The sequence below is a fragment of the Lagenorhynchus albirostris genome, chromosome 2, assembly GCF_949774975.1.
Source record: "Lagenorhynchus albirostris chromosome 2, mLagAlb1.1, whole genome shotgun sequence".
NCBI classification, from domain to species: Eukaryota; Metazoa; Chordata; class Mammalia; order Artiodactyla; family Delphinidae; genus Lagenorhynchus; species Lagenorhynchus albirostris.
Window position 1 is genome coordinate 174,059,458 of NC_083096.1, and position 20,694 is coordinate 174,080,151.

The 20,694-nt window shown below is 46.0% G+C and overlaps 1 protein-coding gene across 6 annotated transcripts in view; it reads left to right on the forward strand.

Annotated features, from left to right (window-relative positions):
- Window positions 1-2,787: 2,787 nt before the first annotated feature.
- ZBTB17 (zinc finger and BTB domain containing 17) overlaps window positions 2,788-20,694 on the forward strand; it is a 30,510-nt gene continuing 12,603 nt past the window's right edge. For 3 of the 6 annotated variants that reach the window (XM_060141327.1, XM_060141333.1, XM_060141330.1), the window contains exons 1-2: window positions 2,788-2,916; window positions 5,071-5,157. Coding sequence is in view for 3 of the 6 variants with exons in the window: in XM_060141326.1 (XP_059997309.1) it covers window positions 2,910-2,916 (7 nt within the window). In the remaining 3 variants the exon portion in view is untranslated. The remainder of the gene's footprint in view (window positions 2,917-5,070; window positions 5,158-20,694) is intronic. The other 3 variants (XM_060141326.1, XM_060141328.1, XM_060141339.1) reach the window with 1 other exon arrangement.

Consider the following 20,694-nt stretch of genomic DNA (forward strand, 5'->3'; position numbering starts at 1 on the left):
TCCTGGACCTAGCACCTTTAGAATCCAGTTACACCTATATTCCCCAGGTTTCAGCTCATTTATTAGTTAAGGTGCTCTCTCTCTCTCTTTCTTTCTCTTCCTCCTTCCCTCCCTCCTTCCTTCTTTTCCTTCCACCCTCCTTCCCTTCCCTTCCTTTCCTTCTTTCTTTCTTGTGTGTAAACCATCTCCATAGCCAGACTCTATGCTTGTTCCCTGGGGCATTTTGGAATTAGACTCTCTTTATAGATCTGGAGACAAATGAAGGATGGTGGAGTGGTCTCTGAAAGGAACCAGCATCTCCTTGCAAAATAACTTCCTACTATGAGGTTATTACATGCTCTCCAGGGAAAGCAGGACCAGCCCATTCCATGGGAGGAGGGACTGCTTCTGTGGCACGAGAGTTTCACTGAATTCTGGATTTGGGAAGTCAGGGAACTCAGTCATCTGCATCCACCCAAACATCCCCATTTCGATTCCTAAGTGTCCCTTGTTCCCAGTCAATGCATCTGGCCCGTTGCAGTTATACTGCAATTATATTACAACTTACATTGCAATTATATTGGAGTTTAGCAACTCACAGGATCAGCTCCGTCCAATTTTTGACTGCATAAACCCTGTGGCTACAAGAGATGAGAAAACATATTTAGAGTAATCAGGATTGGGCCCTGGTTCTCTGGCTCTGTCTTGAGCTGAGAATTTAAACCCTAAATATTTCTTTTTTGAAACTCTTCAGTGTAATTATAAACAGCCAGTTCACCCCACAGTCCTCGTGGTCCTCACTCTCACCATAATGGTCTGTTGTAGCAACTGCTCCATCTACAGCCTTACCTTCATTAGGCACTTTCCTCTAGGCAACAATACTTATTGTGATGAATGGTAAGTTATGTAACTATTTTTTGCCTGCATGAAATAGACTAGATCTGCATCACCTTCAAACTTAATGCCCTGATTTCCATCTTTGAGCGTCAGTTTCCTGCAGAAATAGAAACCTTGCTGGACTTTCTCTTTAATTAAACTTTTTATTTTGAAATAATTGTAGGTTCACATGCAATTGTAAGAAACAATACAGAGCAATTCCATCCCCCTCTCCATCCTTTACCCAGTTTCCCCCAATGGTAACACCTTGCAAAACTGTAGTACAATATCACAACCAGGATATTTATATTGACATAGTCAAGGTACAGAACATTTCCATCAATGCAAAGATCACTTACCTTGTTTCTAAGCTTATTTTAACTAGAAATGGATTTAATACAGAGAATTAAATGTTTATAAACTTACTGGAGGGGCTGAAAAAATGGTCTCTAGACTGGACTTTTATTAATGGCTCCCAGAATACCATTGAACTCACCAGTTAGGAGCTATTACTTCTGCCACAATCAGGAAGATGGGGAATTGAGAGGCCACCACTGAGATTATTGCACTCAAGAACATATCACCACAGCAAGGGTCCATGGATCTAAATTTGGGACTAGAAGCTGGTTCCCAGGCACTAAAATGCTGAGTTCGGCTGGCAACATCTCACAGATGCTTCTGAACACTCATGAAGCTGGAGACTGGCCACAATGCACTGCTGCAACCCCCACATTTGCATGACCTTTCTTGTCAGCAAAAATCAGCTAACATCAGCAGGCCAATGGCTACTCCCTCTCTTCCACACTCCAAATCTTACCTACTGGCAGAACCATCTGTATCTGGGATTCTAACTGCTACTGAGTCTGGGAAATAAAATTTTAACTTTTTAAATTCTGGAAGGAATGGATGCCGAGTCTCAATTGACTACATCCAACACAGATGACTCAGAAGTATATTTGCATGCTTAGTATTGGGAAGACAGGAGAGTTCCTATCAGATTTGCTATCATTTTCCTGTAAATGAAAGGGTGAAGTCAACTGCTGCTGAGTTTTTTAGTTTCTCTAGTTATTGTGAAGAGAGGAGCAGTCAATTGGCCAGACTGACATTTGCTGAAGTCCCTCTTAAGGCTGGCAGTCATGGATTTGTAGGGAACAGTCTGTCCCACTGGGTACTTTCTCCAATTGTGTTTGGCTGTTTAGGTGTCAGCAAAGGGAAAAGGAGCAGTTGGATTCACCCAGGGCTGAAATTTTTACCAAATCCATGTGACAAAAAAAAAGAGCAAAGGAGTTTTGGGTTGTGACAAGAGTGTTTTTAAAATTATGGATCATGAAAAATAAATAGGGTCGGAAGTGAAGAAAGGAGAAAGCCGAGGAACTGTTTGGAAGTAGAAAAGTGAATGGCCTGAAGGTGCTGAAAAGTTGGAAAGAGGCCACAGAGTGGCTGGTCACGTCTGTAGGCAGACTTTTGTTTCCAGGCACCCTCATTCACATCCAGGCTAATCCTGGATCTCCTCCAAACAGGGAAGCGGGCAGTGGTTGGCTCAGAAAGTAGAAAAACATAATCGTGGTTCTGCAGCTTTGATGCCACAACTAGGTTCACATCTCTGCTTCATCACTTGCAAGATGCGTGACAGCTGGCAATTCATTTACCCTGAGACTCCGTTTTCCCTTCTTCAAAAGGGAAACAAAATCATCGTATGTTGGTGAGAGGACTTGAGATAATGCACATAAAGCGCTTAACACAGTGCCTGGCACACAGTAAGCGCTGAACACGTAGGAGCTGTTATTGTGATATTTGGAATAGAAAACCAAGAAACAGTTACAAGGCGAACAATTCTAAGTGTAGAAGTAACTGTTATTACAGTAGGCGCATGCGCCTGTCCACGAGCTACGGCTAGGGCGAACGCTGCGCATGCGCCGGAAGTTGCAGACGGGAAGCCAGCGAGGTCGGTTCCGCCCGACTCCAACATGGCGGCGCCCTTTGTCTGCTCTGAAGTGCTGTCCCCGGCCTCCTCGCTGCCGTGATGCACCTCCCTCTGCGGTGGGGTCCAGGACATGGCAGGTGAGGGTCAGCAAGCATCCGGGGCCGGAGGAGTCCCAGGAGTTGGGCGGAGGCGGCGCAGGATGGGGCGCGGCGGGACGCCGGGGACGGTTGTGTGGGGGAGGGGAGGGAGTGGACTGAGAAGGGAACCCGGACTGAGGGGACCCCACAGGACAAGAGGGTGCGGGGCAAATGGGTGGGGGGCGTCGCCCGGCGAGCGGGCGGGGAGTGGGCGGGCGGACCGGACCCACCGTCCCGGCGAGGGAGCGCGAGTCGCCTCCGGGCTGGGTGACACCCCAGCTGGTAGCATCTCCGCCCCCGCCGCCCGGCTGTCACCGCCCCTTGACCCCGCGCGCCGCAGCTGGTGGGCGTTCTGAGGCCGCGAGGTGGCGGGGTGCAGGCGTAGTTCTCTTTGGCCGGCGGGGCCCGACGGCACAAGCCTGTCAGGGCCTAGGAGGAGCTTGCCGTGTAGGAGGCCGACACTGACCCCGTATAAGATTATTTCATTCATTCGTTGGTTCCACAGACAGTGGTTCAGCTCTTGATAGGTTCTGGGGATAGAGAGAGTGATCCGGACTGGCATAGTGGTTAAAAAGTTTAAACTGTGGAGCCTGGCAGCCAGGTTTGAATCCCGACTCTGTGCTTGCCAACTGTGTCCTTCGTTAGTCTCTCGCTCCCTGTCACGGTTTCCTCATCCTTAAAGAAGAGTTCAGAATAAAATCTGCTTCCTAAAATGGTTATAAAGATTAAATGAGGTAATAGGTGTAAAGTACTGAGAACGCTTCCTGGCACAAAGTAAACGCTGTATGTGTTTGTTGCTGTTATCTTTCGTATCCGCATCACCACCCAGAGCTCAGAGATTCATGTGGGAGACATACAGATACATAGGCAATTCTGATATGATGGAAGAAAAGCAGAAAAGTTCTTGCTCTGGAAACACTGAGTAGAGGCGCCTCACTCAGTCTAGGCGAATCCAGGGAGGCTTCTGTTCCCCAGGAAACTGAGACCTGAAGGATGCTTGGGGAGCACGGGCAGGAAAGAGGGAGAGTATTCTCAGTTGAAGATAGAGTTTGTGAGAAAGCTGGGAAGCCAGTGTAATAATTAAATGAAGTTCTCTGCCTAGAGACAGAGATTAGAGGTAAGACTAAAGAGGCAGTCTGGTCTGGTCCTAGGGGGCCCTCCCCACTTTTCTTTTTTTTTTTTGGCCACCATGCGGCATGCGGGATCCTTAGTTCCCTGACCAGGGATCGAACCCATGCCCCCTGCAGTGGAGGCAGTAGAAGCCGGAGTCTTAACCACTGGACCACCAGGGAAGTCCCCTAGAGGGCCTTTTAAACTTAGCTGTGGACTTGAAATTTTAGGTTAATGGGACTCCATTTAAAAGTCAGATTTGTGGGCTAGAAAGATCACTCTAGTTAAAGAACGTATTAAAGGGAGTGGGCCCGGAGGCCAATTAAGAGGTTACTAGAACTATCAGGTGAGAAACGAGGGTGGACTTGAGTTAGATTAGAGGCAGAAGGTGGGGAGAGATGTTTTGGAGGTAGACTTGGCCAAAGTTGGTGATTACTTAGATGAGGGGTTTAGAGGCAGGGAGGAGTCAGGTTGACTCCACATGTTTGGCTGGTGGCTGGTGGTGCGGCTCAGTGGGATAGGGGGCAGGATGGGGGGCAGGTCTGAGGAGGGAAGATAAATTTCGTTTTGAACATGTTGAAAGTAGGTGCCCGTAAAACGTCCAAGTGGAGCTGTCCAGTGGTGATCTAGCATCCAGCGAAGGTCACTAAAGTTGTGGGCAGGGATGTGTCACCTGGGTGAGGGTCTGGAATGAGAAGCACGGTGTCTGGGACATCCTGGAGGAATGCTAACGCTGTAATGATACTTGGACACAGCCTCATTGCTTTTGCTTGTCGACCTCGTGTTATGTCTTTCGGTCAGCAGGCGTTCCTGAGCGTAGGGAATGGCACTGGCTTTATTGATCTTTGTGTCTCAGATGTCCAGCACAGGGGCTGGCGTGCAGCAGGCCAGTAACAATCCAATTTAACGCTTACTGAACACTTTGTGCCAGGCTCTGTGCTCAGTGCTCAGCATTTGCCTGTGTTCGGTGGATGAAAGGGCAGCTCTTAGGGAGCAGGTACCCTGCAGTTTCTCATCAGTTTTTCCACTTGGTCTTCGATTCAGGTAATGAGCTGGAGGAGGAGCGCCAAGCTGGAGTTGCCCCAGACAAACTGTCAGAACAGAGTAGCCTGGGCTACTTGGAAATCTGAGGTATGTCTGTAATACTCAAAGATGAAACAAACCAGGAGGTCAGTTTGTTTGTCCTTCTTCTCTAGGCTCAATGTGATTCAAATCACCCTTTCAAGATAGCTTTTTCTTTAAAATTATACAGTAATGACAAAATCCTAGTTAGTTTGGTTGGGAGAATGTTGGTAACATTATTGTCGTTTTACTAACAAAGATCATGCTAGGTTAATCCCTGGGCAATGTTCACACCTTGTTTTAAGTAAGTACAAACCAAAATGCTCCAAAATACGGTGGCTGAAAGGAAATAGAAATTTATTCCTCGCTCCTTCACAGCCTGGAAGTAGGCAGTCAGAGCTGGTCAGGGCAGCTCACTCTGTTCCATGAAGTTATCCAGACACAGGGTTTCATTGATCATGTGGCTCTCCTTGCTCAAACCCAGTCTTCCATCTCATGGACTAAGCTGGCTGCTCTAGCTCCTGCCATCACGGATGCACTCTGTCTGGCAGAGAGGGAAAGACAGAGTGGGGAGCACACGCTCATTCCTTTTAAGGTTCTAATGTTTAGAGATACATATTTTTGTACAGCGTGTCCCCAAACACAAGCATCTGGTGTACAACCAAAGGAGGAATCACGACTATTCCAGTGCTAGAGAGAAAGCTGGCTGACGGAACCTGCTGTGTCCCCAGTGTGACTAGATTGCTGGCTTTGGGGGTTGGGCCCAGCCCAAGGGAAGTCCACTGCACTGGTGAAAGAGGGTGGGGTGTGTTTCCCAGGCCTCTGGGTCTCCAAGGCAGGCTCCCCTGGCTTTGGGTAGTTTGTGTTGCTTGGGCCCAGAGAGTCCGGGCTTGTTTACTCATTCAGTGTTTTATGTGCCTGACGTGTCAGACACTGCGCTGGGGGCTCGGGATGTGAAGATAAGTGAGACTGGATCCTGGGAGCAAGGAGCTCTTAGCCACATGGGTGATCACAGTACAACGCAAGGAACACCACAGATACCTGTTCAAAAGTGTGTGGTGTACGGAAGGAGGATGACTGACGTTGGAAGGCTGTACTGAGGTGGTGAAGATTCAGAGTACATAACATGTTTTGGATTGATAACTATAAAGGTCCCCTCAGATAGAGGCGGCAAGGACTCTGGAGTTGGGTGTGAATCCCTGCTTCCCTGGTTAGTGGCTCTCTGTCCTGAGGGTCAGTTACTTCATTCCTCTTCCTCAGTTTCCTCATCTGTAAAATAGGGATAACAATGTTTACTTTAGAGAACTGTTTTGAGAATTATGTGAGGTCAAGCAAGTAATTCACGGGATCTGCTGTGAACATGTCAGTTCCCTCCTGCTGCAAGGTGTGGGGTGGTTCGAAGCCAGAGAGACACGTTAGGATTGCGGTTGAAGAACACCCAGACCGATAGGGAAGCCAGGTTGCGGTCTGTCCCTCTCGAGGCAGGAATTATCCAGGTTGTACTCAGAGGATCAAGGACTGCCCTGTGCACTCCCTGTTTTTCTCAGGAGTTCCACCAATGTTCTAATTAAAGTTGTCAACCTGGATTCTCAGAGACCATATTCTGAAAGCTCTGGTGAGGGGTCCTTTGGGAAGGAAAGGATTCCCTCTGCCTGGTTAACTCCTTCAAGCTCAAATGCTTCTGGGAAGCCTTCTCCCAGCCCTACTCACCCTTGCACCCCCGCCCCAGCTGAGTTTGGAGCCCCTCCTCTGTGATTTCTTAGCATCCTGCAATGACCTTGCAGTACTTTTTTTTTTTTTTGGCTGCGTTGGGTCTTTGTTGCTGTGTGCGGCCTCTCTCTAGTTGCCGCAAGTGGGGGCTACCCTTCATTGTGGTGCGTGGGCTTCTCATTGCGGTGGCTTCTCTTGTTGTGGAGCACGGGCTCTAGACATGCGACTTCAGTAGTTGTGGCGCGTGGGCTCAGTAGCTGTGGCTCGCGGGCTCTAGAGCGCAGCCTCAGTAGTTGTGGCGCACGGAGTTAGTTGCTCCGCAGCATGTGGGATCTTCTTGGACCAGGGCTCGAACCCATCTCCCCTGCATTGGCAGGCGGATTCTTAACCACTGCACCACCAGGGAAGCCCCTCGGAGTACATTCTTACCTCCAATGATGATCATAGGTTTTCTTGCCTGTCTCCCTGTGAGACCACCAGCAGCTCGTGGGCAGAGACAGGGTCTTATTTCTCCTGGTATTCCCACTGTGTAGGTCATTTCCTGGCACGCAGTTGGTGCTCAGTAAACATTGTTGGATGACTGGATGATCGGCCAGTGGGGCTGGAGAGACCGCCAGTGTGATGAGGGTTTGGCATACTATTAATGAAGAGAGGACAACCCAATGGTTTATTTGGTGTTTGGGTGTAATATGGGATGTGGACATGGTAAACTATGACCTAAACTATGAGAGTCTAGGTCAGAGATAGTTTCTCTTTCTTTTTCCAGTAGAGCAGGGTTTCTCAGCGTCGACATTATTGCCATTTGGGGCTTAGTGAGTCTTTGTCTTGGGGGCCGTCCTGTGCACAGGATGCAAGTAGCATCTCTGGCCTCTGTCCACAGATGCCAGTAGCCCCCACCTACCTCCAAGTATGGCAGCTGAAAATGTCTCCAGAGGAGGCTGTATGTCTCCTGGGGCAAAATTGCCCCCAGCTAAGAACCCCTGAGGTCCAGGGTGCTGGTTAGAAGCTTGAACTTCTAAGCCAAGCATACCTGAGCTGGTCCTTATACTTACTAGCTGTGTGCCTTTGGGCAAAGTACTTGACCTCTCTTAAGCCTCCACTTCCTCGGGTGTGAAGTGGAGATAATGATGACCTCACACTAACTTTATTGGGTGGAATTATTAATGAGGTAATGCATGTAAAATGCTTAGTCAAGTCCTTGACTCCATAATTGGTAACCAGCATTATTATGTGTTAGGAGAGGATGACCCTGTGAGGGTCAAGAAAGAAAGTGTGCAGAGTTGAGGAAGAAAAAAATGTTTAGGACAGGAATACATGCATGAGGTCCAAAAATCAGAAGGTTCTAACAAAAGTACTGGGGAAAGTAAGTCACCCTCCCACACCTGACCCGGTTCCCCTCGCAGATAACTATTAACAGCGTTTGTGTGTCGTGCCCGGGCTCTCCTGTGCATATATATGTCTGTATGTATATATAAGGAAGACCATTTTTAAGTGCCAAATGGCTTGGTTTCGTTGCACATATACTGAACCTTCCATTGAGAACGCTGAAAGGGCAGCCTCTGTGGGCAGAGCTTCAGTTTTAACAGTTTGCCACAGAAAGAGAGCAGGTGGCCCACTCTCTACCGTCCTGGAATTCCCCCAAGATGGCGCCACGTGGGTGGCACGGAGGTACTCAGACATGGTGTCTGTCAGGGTAACAGACACCACAAAAGGGAGGGACCCCAACCTTAGAGGAAATGAAAAACTCCCAGTACCTTTTGTGCACAAAGCATATTGTCCTGGAGACCATAATCTACCTCTTTTGCTGGCCACATTTTTAAATGATTGAAATCATAGAGGTCACAAAGAGTAGGCATTTTAGCACCGAGTGCTTTCAGCATTTGCTGCAGATGTGTGTGTTGAGTGTCAGCATAGGTGCCTGGCACTCTCGGAGGTCCTCATGGGTGTCAGTAGCTCAACAGTCCAAGGACCAATTAAGGTTGACCTCAATAATGTAGTCACAGATACGTACAGAAAACCAGAGCACGGGCTCTTCCATTCAAACCTGCTTGTTATGAATTGGAGAGATCAGCCTTGAGCTTCAAAGGAAGGAAGCAAAGGGCATGGTTAGAATTGAGAGTTGTTCACTCATGTCTAAACCGCAGAATGCAGAGCCTCAGAGGTGGCAATTCCAGCCGAGAGTAGGGACCTAGCCCGAAGGGAGGCTTGGTGGGTTCATTGTTACATCAAAAACATACTCAGCTTCTGGTCTTAAAAGGTCTGGCAGCAGAACCTGTTCTCCTCACCCAACCCGCACTACTTCCTGTACTGGCCGATTAATCTAAGCAGTAATTTTCCTGTCCTGAATGGAAGGCTCCAGGGTTCAGTGGGAAGTTGTATCTCTCCAGCTTCGGCTTCGGAGCCAGGGTGGTGAAGCACTTCTCATTACTATAGTCTCAGGGCTGGATGGGCCCCTGTCAGGGACTTTCCTGGTTTAGTGTAACTCAGTCAGCTGCCCAAGTTAATGCTTCAAATCATTGCTTAAAGTCAGAAGGAACATTGTTTAATTTTGTAAATTGTCTTATTAAATATTGAGTAGATACAAAAGAATACTGTACCGTATAAAGGAAAAGGATACCAGGAACACCCATGTACCCATCACCCAGTTTACAAAAAAGAATGTTACCATTACCTTTGGAGTGCCCCTTCCTGATCCTGTCCCATTCCCACCCCCACCTAATCACTGAATTTGGCTTTTATCATTCTCTTGCTTTTCTATTTTTTACTTTTTTTTTTTTTTTGGCTGTGCTAAGCCTGCTTGTGGGATTTTAGTTCCCTGACCAGGGATTGAACCTGGGCCACAGCCGTGAAAGTTCTGCATCCTAACCACTGGACCGCCAGGGAATTCCCACCTCTAGCTTTTCTTTATAGTTTTACCACGTGTTTGTATTGCTAAGCAATGTATTGTTTAATTTTGCATGTTTTTGAACTAAATAAATCATTTCGTTATTTTTCAGTGATCTAAATTTTTTCCTTAACATATGTTCTTGAGATTAAGCCATGTTACATATAGGTGTATTTCATTTTCACTGATGAATTATGTTCCATTGTATGAGAACATATCCATTCTGTTGTTGATGGACATTTGACTTGTTTCCAGTATTTTGCTGAGACAGACAGTGATGCTGTGACCATTCCTGGGACACATGTGTACAGCCTCTCAGGGTACATCCCTGGGAGGAGGACTGGATCACAGGGTGCGTGCATCTTCAATTTGACCAAATAATACCAAATAGTTTCCAAAGTGGTTTCCGCAATTTACACTTCAACTGACAATTCTGTTTGCTTCACATCCTCCAAACAATGATATTATCACATTAAAAAATTTTTACTAACCTGTTGGAAGGTCAGTGATACCTTATATGGTTTTTTCTTTTTTAATAAATTTATTTTGTTTATTTATTTTTGGCTGCATTGGGTCTTCGTTGCTGCACGCGGGCTTTCTCTAGTTGCGGTGAGCGGGGGCTAGTCTTCCTCGTGGTGTGTGGGCTTCTCATTGCGGTGGCTTCTCTTGTTGCGGAGCACGGGCTCTAGGCGCCCGGGCTTCAGTAGTTGTGGTGCACAGGCTTAGTTGCTCCGCGGCATGTGGGATCTTCCCAGACCAGGGATCGAACCTGTGTCCCCTGCGTTGGCAGGTGGATTCTTAACCACTGCTCCATGAGGGAAGCCCCCTCGTGGTTTTGATTTGCATTTTCATGATTATTAGTGTGTTGAGCATCTTTCATGCATTAATGGATCATTCAGGTTTCAGCTTCTCTGAAACAATTGCTTAAATCTTTTGCTTATTTTTTTTATTGAATTGTTTGTCTTTTTATTTATATGTAGACTTTTTTTCTTGTTTTTTGTTTTGATACTAATCCTTTGTCAGTTAGTTGTGTTGTAATTATCCACTTCCAGTTTGTGGCTTGTCTTGTCACTCTAGCTTTTTTTTTAATGAAAAGAAATTCTTTTTTTTTTAAATTAATTATTTATTTGGCTGCGTTGGGTCTTTGTTGTGTTGTGTGGGCTTCTCATTGTGGTGGCTTCTCTTGTTGTGGAGCACAGGCTCTAGGCGCGCGGGCTTCAGTAGTTGTGGCATGCAGGCTCAGTAGTTGTGGCTCACGGGCTTAGCTGCTCTGCGGCATGTGGGATACTCCTGGACCAGGGCACGAACCTGTGTCCCCTGTATTGGCAGGCAGATTCTTAACCACTGCACCACCAGAGAAGTCCCCAATGAACAGAAATTCTTAATTTTAATGTCATTTATCAATTTTTTAATAGCACTTTTTGTTCCTTTTTAAGAAGTTCCTACTTCAAGTTTATAAAGGTATTCCCCCATATGTTGTCTTCCAAACATTTTATGATTTTGCCTTTTACATTAAGTTCTTTGGTCTGTTTATAATTATTTTTGTGTATGGTGTTAGATAAGGAGCTAATTTCTTTTTCCTTTTTTTTTAAATAAGCGCATCAGATTGTCCCAGTACTATTTATTGAAAGAATATATCCCTTTCTTGTGGGTCTTTAATGTCACCAGTAACCATTATCATACATCAGGTGTCCACACCTGGCCTCTTTCCCGTCTATTCCCTCTCTGTGTGCCAGTATCACACTCGAAGTTTTCACATAATAATCCTTGGCCTCTGGTAAGGCTTTGGCCCGTTGCTTTTCCATCTTCATTTTAGATTGTGCTTATCAAATTCACAAAAATTGTTGGAGTCTTTTATTAGAATTGCTTTGAATTTTATTAGAATTGAACTTATTACATATCAATTTGGGTAGAGTTGACATTTTTATGATATTGATCTTCTGATCCACGAATATGATATATCTCTCAATTTACATAACTTAGCAAATTCTAACTTTAGTCAGTGTCTTTACACTTTACTCTCAAGCAGTTAGGACCTTAATTCACTTTAATTCCTAACACTCCCTCCTCAACTTTTATTCTATAGGTGTGTGTGTTCTTTTTCAATTTTAGAAGATGTCGTTTGTTCAGTATTTGTTTAGATTTACTTATTTCTTACTACCTTAGTTGGTTCTCACTCCTTCTTGCGTTTAATACTTTCATTCTGGGATCACTTTTTAGCTACTTGAAGTGTACCTTTTATAATGTGTGAATTTGGGCTGTAGCCCATTTGGGGGCCACCTAACGGTTACAGATTCTCCCAGGGAGAATTTTATACCCTTCCATTTGGTGCCAAGATTTCATTTAGGCTTTTTCTGTGCCATCTTCTTTCCACTAAGATATAACCCTTTGGGGCCAGCTTTATTCTGGAGGGCCCTCCCGAGAGACCTCCCTTCTTGGCGGCAGGGGGAGAACTCGAGCTCGCTCAGTTCTGCAAATGCCCTCACTGCCCACCCTTATAGCTCCACTTGCTCTCTGGATTCCAGCCTTTGCTTAAGTTTGTTTCATCTGTCAGTATTCCTTACTGACTTGCCAGTTCTTCGATGCATTTTAAAAGATGTCAAACTTAGGGGTATGAAAGATGAAAATTTTTCTTCAGTATTTGTAGCCGTTTGTAATGCGAGCCAGCCAGCGTACCTGGTGTGCCATGCTTCCAGAAATTAAGATGCTTCAGAGTTTCAATTTTGTGTTTCATTTGGCAGCAACAAACTCTGCAGGTTAGAACTAAGACTTAGTAATGTTCACTTCTGACTTTTTTTTATAACATGTTTTGTGACACTGATTAGTATAAGGAAAGGGAGTTGGTAAGTGCCAATTAATGACAGAGAATTTGCCCTTTTGGGACAGACTAAGGACCTGGTGAACCCAGAATTCCGTGTCTGTCCACAGAAGTTTTGTCCTTGTTTAAAGTGAAAAGAGGACAGCTTGTAGAGTGTGGTGGACTTTGGCCTTGAATCTGGGCATGTCGTTGAGACCTGGGTCGGATGACAACTCCTCTAAGCCTCATTTTGCTCATGTGCACAATGGGGGTGATCATATTAATACCCTCCCAGAGGACTCTTGTGGGTATGGATGAGTTAGCATGTATATAGGAAACACTTTGCAGGCAGGTTGCCACGGCAGCTACTCCAGTTACTCCCTTAGTGGCCCCTGTTAGACGTGTGCTCTCCACCGGTCGCTGCCGTTGGGAAACAGCGAGCCTACTATTTCTCTTGGCAGTAACCTCCCCTCAAGCGTTTAGCATGGTGGGACTTATTATTAGCAAGACTGTGTTTTCTCTAGATGCAGTCCCACAGTCCCACCCACAGTCCTTTACCAGGACTCATGATTTCCTTACAGCTGGGTAATACCCCATCAGGCTGGGAAATTGTAGCCTCTGCATGGGACTGTCTGATCAGTTACTTACATCCAAGCATTAATTTGTACCTAACCAGTGAATGTATTTAGAACTTACATCGGTAGTGACAGGTCTGACCCAGTGTACCGCCTTCTGCTTCTGCTCGCTGGGGACATACACTGACCTACAGTGGAAACTCAGTCTCTTCAGTCTTCGCCAGTTTGAAACTGGAAGTGGTAACTTGTACTTATTCATATTCGATTATTAGTGAGGTTGAACGTCTTTTTTCTGTATCGAGTATATTGACCACTCATATTTCTTCTTTTGGGAATTGCCTGTTCATTTCTCTGACTCATTTTTCTGTTGGGAGATTTTTTCTTGTTGTTTAATTTTAATAACAGCTTTATTGAGACAGTCACACACCATACAATTCACCTATTTTAAGTGTACAATTCAATGGCTTTTAGTTTATTCACAGAGTTGTGCAGCCGTCACCACCAGAACATTTTCATCGTCCCCAAAAGGAGCCCACAGCCCATTAGCAGTCACTCCCCATTTACCTCTATCTCCCCCAGACCTAGGCAACCACTTTCTATCATTATGGATTTGCCTGTTCTGGGCATTTCATATAAGTGGAATCACGCAACTTGTAGCCTTTTGTGGCTGGCTTCTTTCACGTAGCACAATATTTTCAAGGTTCGTTCAGGTTGTAGCACATATCAGTACTTTTCTTATTGTCAAATAATACTCTATTGTATGGATATACCACGTTTTATTTATCCATTCATTAGTTAATAGACATTTGGGCTGTTTTGACCTTTTGACTATTATGAGTAACGCTGCTGTGAACACTTGTCTACAAGTTTTGTGTGGATGTACGTTTTCACTGTTGACTAATTTTAAGAGCCTTTTATATATCAGGACTATTAACCCTTATTTTCCATATAGGCTGTAAACATTTCCCCCCAGTTTATATTTGCATTTGGGAAGTTGAGAAGATAAGGGTAGAAATGTGAATGAAACAGAACATTTAGGTTTCTGACCAGTCTTTCATACCCCTAAGAATTAAGTTTGTGTACCCTCACTTCCCCACCCTAGTCCCCATAAGCAGCCCCTTGGGGCTGGCCGGCTTCCTTACATGGCCGTGCGGGTGCTCTCTCTGTCTCTCTTTCTCTGTGTCTCTGTCTCTCAGCCTGCCTGCCCTAGAACCAGGCAGCACTTAGGGTGGTTTCCAAGTTTCTCTCAGAAGCTCGCACTTCAAAATAGCTGGCTGAAAAACCGCCAGGGTTGCAAGTCATCCATTAAAAGGCCTCACGCTGCCGCAGGTGGTGGGTGGGAGGGGCAGGAGGTCCGCAGCACTGTTTCTTCAAGGGCCAGCGCTGGGGCCTGAGCTGCTTCTAATCCTCCCAGGGCTGCTGTCCAAACACTCTCTTCTGGAGCGACACTCAGCATCTGGATTTGAGTAGCCTCACAGTTTTAAGAAATCCTTGGAAATTGAGACATTGAATTCTTGACCACTTTCTGTCCAGGCCTATCTTAAGGTTTTGAGGTCTCCTAGAATATTCCTCTAAAATATCCTCTTACACATTTCGTTTTGCCCATTCAAGTTTTACAGAATATTAACTTTAGTTTAATCCTATTTGGAATAGTAAATGTACGACTTGATGTTGGCTTATATAGTTCATAGATGTTCGTATACAGTTTGTAGTTGATGTTCATGTCCTATATGTTCATATTCATAGTTCATGTTCATAGTTGGAAATCTTAAGATTTCCAATATAGGGAAAGTTTTAGATGAAAAAAAAACTCTGCTAAATGCTAGATAAATATCTCATTTTCATTGTCATTCACATGGTGTCTGTTATACTTCAAATGCATGCATTTGTAGTCTTATTAATGAAATCATTTACTCAGCATTTATTAAATCTTAACAGTAGAAGGGACCTTCACAGTTACTAATCGTAATGAGGAAACAAACCCAGAAAAAGTCAGTCACATGAAAAGCATGTGCTACCTTGAAGTCCATATACGTCTACCTCCTAATAATTAGTATTCAACCTACTTTTTTCTTTTGCTTTGGATTCTTGATCTTAACTAATACCATGGGACAACTAATCCTTCCTTTGGACTTGTTATAGTCTATCCTCTTCCTCAATGAAAGCCTCGTTGCTCCTCCAAAATCATCATGTTCTTTGTAGAAAGAAGTTAGCGGGACTTCCCTGGTGGCGCAGTGGTTAAGAATCCACCTGCCAGTGCAGGCGATACGGGTTCAATCCCTGGTCCGGGAAGATCCCACATGCCACAGAGCAACTAAGTCCGTGCGCCACAACTACTGAGCCTGCTCTCTAGAGCCCACGAGCCACAACTACTGAAGCCTGTGCGCTTAGAGCCCATGTTGCGCAACAAGAGAAGCCACTGCAATGAGAAGCCCTCGCACAACGAAGAGTAGCCCCTGCTCTCTGCAACTAAAGCCCGCACACAGCAATGAAGACCCAACACAGCCATAAATAAATAAATAACCTTTTAATTAAAAAAAAAGAAGGTAGCTTTTGCCTTCAAGTACAAAGCACCTCTGCCTTGCCTTATGGTTACGGTTGAGTGGAATAAGCATTGCAGTTTGCAGGGCCTTTTCCTGATCTTTTTTCAGGTTGAAGCTTTATCTGTCGTGGGTGCCTGGGTTACTGATGAGATTTTATGTCCATTTTAAAAGATAGGGCCAAGAGGAGAGCATTGGGTTCCCCATTTTCCTGTAATAGATCGATGTTGCTGGCATTGGTTTATATGTAGTCATATAAGAATGATGATGGGGCTTCCCTGGTGGCGCAGTGGTTGAGAGTCCGCCTGCCGACGCAGGGCACACGGGTTCGTGCCCCGGTCCGGGAGGATCCCACATGCCGCGGAGCGGCTGGGCCTGTGGGCCATGGCCGCTGGGCCCGCACGTCCGGAGCCTGTGCTCCGCAACGGGAGAGGCCACAACAGTGAGAGGCCCGCGTACAGCAAAAAAAAAAAAAAAAAACCCAGAAAGAATGATGATGGCCAGTGGCAGCTCTGTGAAGTGGAAACTTTTATTATCATCTGCATTTTACAGAAAGGGAATTGAGGTGCAGAGATTTAAGTACTCTTACCCCAGGGACTTAACCAGCTTTGGCTGGATTCCAAGGCAGGGGTTTTAACTGGGTGTGGGGAGTCAGTCAGCCCCCTGAGTGTGTGTGACTCTCCCAGGAGAGGCCTTCAGTGCCTTCGAAGTGTCGGAGGGGTTCATCTGGGTCTGGAAAAGGCTACCAGCTGCTCTTCTAGGGGATTTTCCATTTTGTCCCCTTAAGGAATTTTTGCTCATCATGTTTTCCCGAGTGACACATTCTTTGTGCAAATTATCATAATTTTCCATTTCCCTTATGAGAAATTTTTCCTGTTGAGAAGTTTTCAGTCACCAAGTCTTGTAGAAAATGTCTGAAAGGTTTACGGTGAATAGAAACAAAGAAACTCTGACTTTGTGGACATTTTCTTTTTTTCTCTCTTTTTTCTTTCTTCCCTCCTTCCCTCCTTGTTTTACTTTCTCAGTTTTAATATTTTAATAGATAACATTTACAAATGGTAAAACAAAACAAACAAACAAAAAATCCAGAAAGGATACAGAGTGAAAAGTGTAAGTCCTTTCCACCCTTCCCTGCTGCTCTGAGGGGATCCCCGTTACCACTTTCTTGTTATGTCCCTCCAGAGATGTGGGCGTTTTCTTTGAAACGTGAGTAAGAGGTAGGAATTCTCAGCCTGGGATGTGGTTTTGGACAAGCAGCATGGCCCAGCTTCTCCCAGGAAGGCTCGGATACTAAATATTAAGGGACGTTGGGGCACTCGAGGAAGAGGTACTGAAAACCTTCAAAGGATGTTATAATATTCAGCAGGAGGGCCGCTTGCACAGGCTGCTCAGAAAGATCCGCAGTGATTGTGTTGGATTCTGGGCGCCAGCCAGAGCCTCCTGGTGCCAGCGGGGGGTGACATTGTCCCATTCTTCACGTCCTGAGGGTCCAGCGCTGCGGGACTTCCTGAGTTGTTTTTCTGCTTCTGCTCTTGCCCCTTCAGCCTGTTCTCCATACTCATGCAGCCAGAGTGACCTTTCAGAAATGTGAGTCTGACCGTGGCTCTCTCTTGCTTAAACCCCTGGCGTGACTCCCATCAGCTGGGGATGAAGCTAAGTCCTGGTGTGATAGGTGTGGCCTCCAGCCTGTCCCTCCAGCTGCATTTCTCACCACTTTTTCCACTCACTTGTTAATCTCATGATGTGAAGCGTGCTGTTCTCCCCCGGCCCAGTCCCCAAGCGTGCACACCACTCTCTGTCATGCATCCAACACCGTTGCTTGTGCTGATCTTTACCTGGACGCCCTTCCTGCCTTTGTTCGCGTGTTTTTAGATGTACTAAGCACCACTTCCTTCCAGGTTGGCACTCAGTGGCACCTTTCAGCTCTCATCAGTGGGTAGTGACAGTCTGGGTCTTTCTCTCCGGGGGAAGGTCCTCGAGAGTGGGTGCCCAGACAGCCTTGGCCTTACTCCCCTGGGAGCCGCCAGCTCCCAGCAGGGCACCCGCACTAGGTAGTGCTCTGCAGTTGACTTTAAGGTACTGTCCACTACCCTGTCCCCTCAGCCCACCACATGCAAAGATTGGACCCCGAATCCATCTGTATTTAACTTGAGTGGGTGATTCTTCCCAGGCTTTCTGCCCTAAGTCACACAGTCACAAAGACCTGACGGCAGAAGTTTGAAGCCAGGTAGGAACAAAGTCCATGTGCTTTTTTGTCACGTTGGACTAGAGTGTGGCTGCTTTGGTCTCCAACTGCCTTCCCGAGGCCTTGACCAGCTGCCTTTTCCAAAAGCAGCCATGCGATTCACTGGTAAAGGGACTTCACTGGGATAACCTGGTTTGTTTTGTTTTAGTTAATTTTAATTAATTTGTTTTAATTAATTTTTCCTTGTTTGTTTCACTGTGTATCAGTCACAGACTTTGTTAGAGAAAAAATATCTAATTCTACTTTTGCCAAGATTTGTGCAATACTCCTTGTTATTTATCTTCTTTAATCCTCACAGCCATTGTGTATGTGGTGGTTCTCCAATTTAACGGGTGAGCAATCTAGAACTCAGGGAAGCTTGCTTGAGCCCCCCTTGGTAATATTGGAGCCAGGATTCAAATGCATGTGCTTTGAGTCTGAGTCCATACGTCTTGTCTCTTCTTTATACAATAATCTCTCTCAGGGTGGTCCCACTCCATCTTGTGGCAAAGACTAGAATGAAGCGAAGAGATCTGTTCAACCATCTCTGCTGTTGACATCTCAACCATAGTTGGCCAAAACAGAACTCTTGCTTTCCTCCCACTAAACCTTTGCTCCCACAATCATTCCTCACCTCAGTAAGTGGCACTGCCACTTGGCCAGGCTAAAACCTTAGCCAGGTTTCTCAGGCTAAAAATTCTGGTGTCATCCTTGCCTCCTTTCTTTTCTCACAACCCACAGCTACTTGCTCAGCCATTATGTTGGCTCCACCAAAACATATCCCTAATCTGACTGCTTCTTTCCACCTCCACCTTGGTGGAGGCCTCCTCCCTCTCTTGCTTCTTTCCTGGTGTTCCTGTGTCCACGCTTGCCCCCTTGCAGTCGCTCTTCTGCTCTCAACCCTCCTAGGGTGCCCCAGCATACTTAGAACTCCAAAGCCTAACTGGCCTCTAAAACCCTGAGTGATCGCAGCCTCTCCTGCTGCCAACCTCAGCGCTTCTCATCCTCCCACTCGCTTCCTCCTTTTCAGGCACGCCAGCCCCTTTTGCCAAGGCCACACCCGTCTCAAGACCTTTGCATTTGCTCTACCTTGTACCTACTGTAACGGTCCCTGGGCTTATGGTAGCATGGCTCACTCTTATTCTGGTCTTTGCTTAAATGTCACCTCCTCAAGAGAGGTCCTCCTTGACCTTCTCTTAGGTAGTTAATAGCCTCTGCCTCGGCTTGCTTTGGTTCTCTTCACAGCACTTAGTATGTGACATTATGTATTATATTGATTTATTACCTGTCTTCCCTGCTAGGCTCAAAGTGAGAATACTGCCCCTAAGGTGAGCACAGAGTAGGCACTCATTAAATGTTTGAGAAATTCTTTGGCCTTTGTTTATATCTGTTTCTTAATTTATGGAGTGAGGACCCCTAGGGGGAATGCAGTATGTATGAGTAGTTGTGCGGCTGTATCACACCACAGACCTTCTGTGTATTAGGGGAGATTTATCATTCACTTACATAGAACTGCTTCTCAAATACATATTAGTGCTGTTGTGATTATTAGATGGGAAATTCATTTTTCATAGTGGTTTTTGTCTATATTTTTTCAGTTAACAAGCACCAAAAGTACAATGATCATTTCAGAATATTTTGACCTTGAGTTGGTCCTATTCAACAAGGCCAGGAATTGGTTCTATACCAGGCCTGTACCCCAACTTGATTTGAGGGCACAGTCCTAGGGTAGGTGCTATAAACAGCTGTAAGGAAGAAACAAGAAGTCGGCCTACCCAGCAATGAGTTTATTAAACTTGGTAGGGGAGTCCACCTACCAGTATAATTTCAGGCTGTGTCCATGTGCCACCACCACTCAGGGAGTACTGGGCAGAGGGGAGCAGGGGAGACGTTGGGAGAATGATCAGACCCCATGCCAGTCCCACATGTCTGATTTTGTCTTTCTGGTAGCAAGGCCCTTGATTTATCCCGTGTCAAGCTTCAGGAGCCCCAGAGCAAGTACTAGCATGATGGGTTCTAAACCGGCACGGGTGCTGGGGTACAGGACACACTTTCTTCAGGGCCAGCCAGCCTTCCCGCTCAGCCACGTTCCTAGAGCAGTAGGGCCCATCGGGGGTCAGGGAAAGGGATGTCCACTCCCTCTTCAGAAGTGTGGTTAAATTTAGAGATAATACAAGTTGTATAGTTTGAAGAGCAAAGTCAATAGCACAGTTTAATTTTATATTCAGACATTATTTTTAGATTTAGAAAAAAAGTCAGTGTTTTTTATAACACAAACTTCAAAGCAAACGGTACTGAATCTTGGCAGGGAGCATTCTGTAGAAGGAAGCAGTGCTTTTTCAGGGCGGGGCCCCTATTCAGGAGAAGATGAAACGTTTGGGGCTGTTGGGAAGGGCTGAGTCAGGTTTGTGTGTTTTCACAAAGTGGAAATGGACTTCTAAAAGTTGGAGAAACACAAGCTTAATATAAGAGCTGTGTTTCCTGGGCAAGGAGGAAAGTTCCAGTACGGTTGGTTTTGTTGATATTTGCTTCTCTGCCACGTTGCGCTGAAAAGGGACGGGTTGTCACAGCAGGTAGCTTTCATGTTTGCAGGGCTGGCCTGCTGGGAACTTCCGTTCCCTTGGCCTGAGCTCGTGTACGCCAGGTTGTGTACACGAGCCACCAGTATTTCTGGAAAGTCAGGAACGCTGATCCCTGTCATCACTCTCAGCTGCCTCGAGGCCCTTGGACAGGTCTCCTGCCCAGGCCTGCAACTGGCACAGCATGCTCTGGGCGCTGGGGACTGTTGTTCAGCAGATCGGAGGGCACCTCCTGGTGGTAGGCCAGTTGTTTCCTGGCTAATGGCTTCCCTCTGTGCAGCAGTTTGGAAGTGCATG